Source organism: Gekko japonicus, unplaced genomic scaffold, assembly GCF_001447785.1.
Source record: "Gekko japonicus isolate JY-2015 unplaced genomic scaffold, Gekko_japonicus_V1.1 scaffold1760, whole genome shotgun sequence".
NCBI classification, from domain to species: Eukaryota; Metazoa; Chordata; class Lepidosauria; order Squamata; family Gekkonidae; genus Gekko; species Gekko japonicus.
In genome coordinates this window covers 238264-243970 of record NW_015163655.1, presented here as the reverse complement: position 1 = coordinate 243970, position 5707 = coordinate 238264, and the positions used below count along the sequence as shown (strand labels likewise).

At 48.8% G+C, this 5707-nt stretch overlaps 1 protein-coding gene across 1 annotated transcript in view; it reads left to right on the top strand.

Moving 5' to 3' along the window:
* The first annotated feature begins 2699 nt into the window (after positions 1 to 2699).
* The window catches only part of NKX2-5 (NK2 homeobox 5), a 25507-nt gene continuing 22499 nt past the window's right edge, over positions 2700 to 5707 (top strand). Inside the window, exon 1 of the mRNA XM_015407698.1 lies at positions 2700 to 2832. Coding sequence (XP_015263184.1) covers positions 2700 to 2832 — 133 coding nt within the window. The remainder of the gene's footprint in view (positions 2833 to 5707) is intronic.

The following is a 5707-nucleotide window of genomic DNA, read 5'->3' as shown; positions in this document are numbered from 1 at the left end:
CCACTTTCTAGTTTCTCATGCGATAAAAGCTATATGGCTTTCTTTGAAGTAGGCTTTTTCTTTCCTTTTAAAAACTCCTGTGTGCTTGCTGTTGGGAGCTTCACTCAACAAAGGGGGGAAATATCTCCTATTTAATAGTTAAAGGGATCTGAGATGAACAGGAGTTTTGCAAGTTGACAGAAGTTCTTGTCCCAGTGGCTTCTAACACATCACGAATTTCCTTTGTCCGTTATAAGCAGAATCTGTCATCTATGCAGAAAATATTTGCCAGCTTCCTCAGGTAGGAACTGTGTTTATAAAAGGAGTGTATACACTGCAAGGAGAGTGTAGTGTATTTGAACTGGCGCCTAACATCCCCTAAAGTGTTAAGAAGCCAGAAGCAATGTCAACAAGACCATTTTCCCCGGTAGCTCCTGCAGTTAAGGGAAAGGGGGAGGGAGGCGGAGGAAGCCGGCGGAAATCTACAAAGATTTACTCAAGGAACTGCTAATAGCCTGTTGCTGGAATTCTAGCTCTTAATACCTCCACAACACTCGAAGTGCTAGCGCTCAATTAGTGCCAAGGCATCAGAAACTCACGGTTTATAAACAGAGACCTGTGGCAGATTGCAAGCTAGGACTGGTCATTCCCCCCCCCCCAAGAGAAATTAAAGGGTGGGGGATTTTTTAAGGAGAAAATAGTTAGTTTTTCAAGCGCAGTAAAATTTGGCCAGGCTTGCTAATAGTTTAGTTGAAGTTTACCTGAAATGTGAGTTTTGTGAGTGAACGTCCATTTAGGTAGCTTGTTTTTCATCTTTTCATGAGCCAGTCAACCAATCAACACATTTTGGAAGCAAAATTACTTCAGGTCAGTTGTTATCACATTATTTTGCTATTCAAAGACAAAAATATGCCCAAGAAGTATGTTTGCCTAGTGTTCTTTACCATGGTGAGGAAAAGAGAGTTCTCTCTTTCTCTGTGTGTGTGATTTGTGATTTCCAGTACATTGTAAACATATGAAACAAATTATTTATTCATTGATCTAGGGACCCAAAGCGGCTCATATCATTCTCCTCCATTTTATCCTTACAACAACTCTGTGAAGAAGGTTAGCTGAGAACTTGCCACTGGCCGGAATTCACCCAGCGACCTTGCATGGGGTGACCCAGCTCCCAGTTCAGCATCATCACACCCAGTGGTTATTCTGCACCGAATATCGTGTCTGTGTGTGGAACACCAATCTGTAATATCATTGTAAAATTGACAATGGGAAGAATGTACATCGGGGGTTTTGAAATCCACTTTACACCTATTATTAACATTCACCTCGAGGAGACCAAAGGTACTTTTAGGCTGCAATCCTAACACTTTCTTAAGCCCCATTGAATAAAAAGTCCCACCCTCCCACCAGTTTATTTTTGAGTTTCAGGGTTTTAAAAAATATATTTATTTATTTATTTATTTATTTTGGTTTATAGTCCGTCCTCCGCGCGAACGGGCTCAGAGCGGATGACAACAGGAGTTAAAACATTCAGGCGTAGCAATTACTACTGAGGGCGACTTCTCCCTGCCTTCTAGAAATAAACTGGCCATCAGGCTGGATGTGCAGTATTTACCCTTCCTTCCTGGCTCTCCCTGCATGTGCTTGCCTGCCTGTCCCTCCTTCACTCGAGATCTCGAGGTGCACTGCCGCTGCAAGCCTTCTACACAACTGGTTGGTACAACGCAACAATGTCCCGTTTGGGGTCTGTATAGCATTTCCCCGAAAGAGATATCTGTTATTGAGTGGGAATCATTTCCGAAGGCTCAGGCTTGGAGCATCCACATGAGCTGAAGGTTGGTTTGGTTTTCCCCCACCCCGCCTCTCCGCCTCAAAAGCGCGCAGGCACTTGCCTGCCTGCCCCCCCCCCCCCCACTCGAGATGTCGAGGTGCACTGCCGCTGCAAGCCTTCCGCTTTGCCTTCGTGATGGCTGTGCAACTGTCGAAAAACACTGCAGCCCTGGTAGGGAACAAAACTGCAGCCCGACAGAATACCATTGGGGGGACGGACGGACGGACAGACAGACACACAGCCTCCTGAGCGCCCTTTAGCTGTAGTTTCCTGGCGCTGTCTGACATGATCCCTCCCAGACCTGAACCCCAAAGGCTTTGGGGGCTGCAGTGGGCCTCCTTTGCCTCCCGCTTTCCCAGCTCAGTAACTGAGGGTTCAGAGCACCTCTGCGCTTGGAAGGGCGACAAACGGCCCGTCTCTTTCTCCCTCCGCACTGGACGTGGGCCCTGCTGCCTGCCAAGAGGCTGCTGCTGCTGGTGGTGGTGGTGGTGCTGCGGGGCCCGCCTGAGCCGGGAAGGCCCCGAGCCGCGGCCTGTCAGGCCCAGCTCATCCATCAGGCGGACACAGAGCAGACGCGGTCAATCTGGCCGGCCGAGTGTTTGCTTTCCCCGCCATTATTGCGGCCCTGCAGCTCTTTTTGTTGATACAGTCGTGCGAAAAAGTGCTAATGTCCATTCATCAGGGGGGCGTCCGCCGAAGGGGGGTGTAAACAGGGTGAGCCGAGAGCGGCCATTTGGAGTATTAACAGAGAGACGAGGCCGGGAGATGAAGCGCCGGATAACGCCGGCTCTGGCTCCCGGTTGCATTAAGCGAGAGGCGGGGGAGGGAGGAGCCTCACCTCAGCGGCCCATTAATCACTAGAGCCCGCTCCCGCCCTCGGCAACGCCAGATGCCCAGCCGGGCCTCCGACTATCCATTATACATTATGAGCGCGCGCGTCTCACGCCCCGGCCCAGGGGGAGGGGCCCTGCTACGTACGAGGATTGGGATTGGGCGGCCCGATAAAGCCTTTGCTCCAACGGGTGCGTTGTCCTCTATGATGTCATTACTAGGATCTCTTAACTGTCCTGTTCAGCAGCTGCCTGTTGGCGCGGCCTCAGGCTCCTCTGCTTTGTGTTCCTCGATCCAGGAACGCGTTCATGTAGGACTGGTCGTTCTGATCAGAAACGTTTCCAGGGCTTGAACTGCGCTGTGAAGGACTATGCCCTACACATTCCTGACTGTCAATATATCACCGAATGCGCTGGTAGTTAGCAGCAAGACTCAGCGGAAGAGATAATAACGCTAGGGAAAGTTGAGGCAGCAAGAAAAGAGGAAGACCCACATCATGAGATAGATTGACTCAAACAGGGAAGCCATAGCCTTCAGTTTGCAAGACCTGAAGAAATGTGCAGGCACACTAAAGCTTATACCCAGAAGTAAACTTTGTGGTCTTAAAGGTGCCACTGGACTCAAACGTTATTCTGTTGCTTCAGACCAAGGCAGGCTACCCACCTGAATCTGAACAAGGCTGTTCACAATAGCATGTTTGGAGGTCATTCATAGGTAAAGTAAAGGTAAAGGTTCCCTTGCTCGAAAGCCAGTCGAGTCCGACTCTAGGGTTGCGGTGCTCATCTCCGTTTCAAAGCCGAAGAGCCAGCGCTGTCCGAAGATGTTTCCGTGGTCATGTGGCCGGCGTGACTAAACACCAAGGTGCACGGAACACTGTTACCTTCCCACTGAAGTGGTACCTATTTATCTACTTGCAATTTCTTGCTTTCGAACTGCTAGGTTGGCAGGTCTCCCTAAATCAGAAGTGTCTGGAGGACACTTAACACACATACACAGAAGCAAGTGGTTCCAGGCTAGATGGAAGTAACAGAACCTAACCTTATTTTAATTAGGGCTGATCCCACACAACATATCTGCAGGACTGTCTCTCCCCATATTTTCCATGAAGAGCTTTATGTTCCTCAGAACAACATCTTCTGGCAGTCTCTGGCTCCAAAGACATTCACTTAGCCTTGACCAGGGCATGAGCCTTTTCAGCTCTGGCTCCGGCCTGGTGGAACATTCTTCCAAGTGAGATCAGGGTCCTGCAGGACTTATTACCATTCCGCAGGGCCTATAAAACAGAGTTGTTCCACCAGGCCTCTGGATGAAGTGGTAGGTGTCCAACTACATCGGCCTCCCCAGCTCTACCCTGTGCTCCACCCCATTCCTTTTTATTTGCATTATATCAATTTGTACCATTGGTGGTGTCTGATGCCCATTGCCCAGCACTCTGATCCAACTTGGGCACACATAACAGGGTTCATCTGGGAGATTTTGTTAAATTGTTTATTCTGCCATTTTATGAATTATGTTACTGAGATTTTAATTGGACTAAACTGAAATTGTTTTAATCATTTTATTCTTTGTTGTAATCTACCCTAAATCCACTTGCAAGGGAGGGTGGAATATAAATTCAATGTGAAAATGAAATATGTACATCTATTCAAGAAAATTGGAGAAATCAAGGGAGCGTTCCATGCAAAGCTGGCCATGATAAAGGACAAAAACGGTAGGGACCTAACAGAAGCAGAAGAGATTAGGAAAAGATGGCAAGAATACACAGAAGAACTATACAAAAAAGACCTCGATGTCCTTGACAACCACAACGGTATAATCACTGACCTTGAGCCAGACATCCTGGAATGTGAAGTTAAATGGGCCTTAGAAAGCATTGCTAAAAACAAAGCTAGTGATGGTATCCCAGCTGAGCTATTCAAAGTCTTAAAAGATGATGCTGTTAAAGTGCTGCATTCAATTTACCAGCAAATTTGGAAAATGCAACAGTGGCCACAGGATTGGAAAAGGTCAGTATTTATTTATTTATTATTCACATTTTTATCCCGCCCTCCCCGGAGGCTCAGGGCGGCTTACAGGGCATATTGCCAGATAAAACCATAAAACAATACAAAATATTAAATTACAACCCTATTTAAAACAGATTGATGCATAGCAAATTATACAATCTGTACAAATTCTAAAATTTCTAAAAGCAAAATGACTATCCCTGACCAACCCGTTCTCGCCCATAATGCAGCAACTAGATGTGCATGCCCCATCTTGATGTCCATATATGGGGGATAGATGGTAGCTAGTGCGATGGTGGTGCACTAGTGCACTAATGATGGACTGCTGGTGGACTAGTGGTGGACTAGTGGTGGCGGCTCCTATTCAAAAGCCTGGCGGAAGAGCTCCGTCTTGCAGGCCCTGCAGAACTGTGCTAGGTCCCGCAGAGCCCTGATCTCCTCTGGGAGCTCATTCCACCAGATAGGAGCCGCCACCGAGAACGCCCTGTTCCTGGTCATGCTGAGTCTAATAGAACGGGGACCTGGAACAGCCAGTAGATGTTGAGTCCCTGACCGTAGTGCCCTTGGGGGAACATGTGGGGCAAGGCGGTCCCTTAGGTAGGCTGGTCCCTGGCCATATAGGGCTTTAAAGGTAACGACCAGCACTTTGAAGCGAACCCGGTAAGCTATTGGCAACCAGTGCAGCGCTTTCAGCACAGGCTGGATGTGATCCCGTCTAGGAAGATCCATCAACAGCCTGGCTGCAGCATTCTGCACTAGTTGCAGCTTCCGAATTTGCGACAAAGGCAGCCCCATGTAGAGAGCGTTACAGTAGTCTAACCTTGAGGTAACCGTCGCATGGATCACCGTGGCCAAGTCATTCCGGTCGAGGAAGGGAACCAACTGCCGTGCCAGCCGGAGGTGGTAAAATGCCGACTTGGCAGTGGCTGCTACCTGGGCTTCCATAGTTAACATGGAGTCCAGGAGCACCCCCAAACTCCTAACCTCCGCCACCGGCACCAATGGCGCCCCGTCGAAGGTCGGGAGCGGGAGCCCTAACCCCGGACCGGTCCGACCCAGC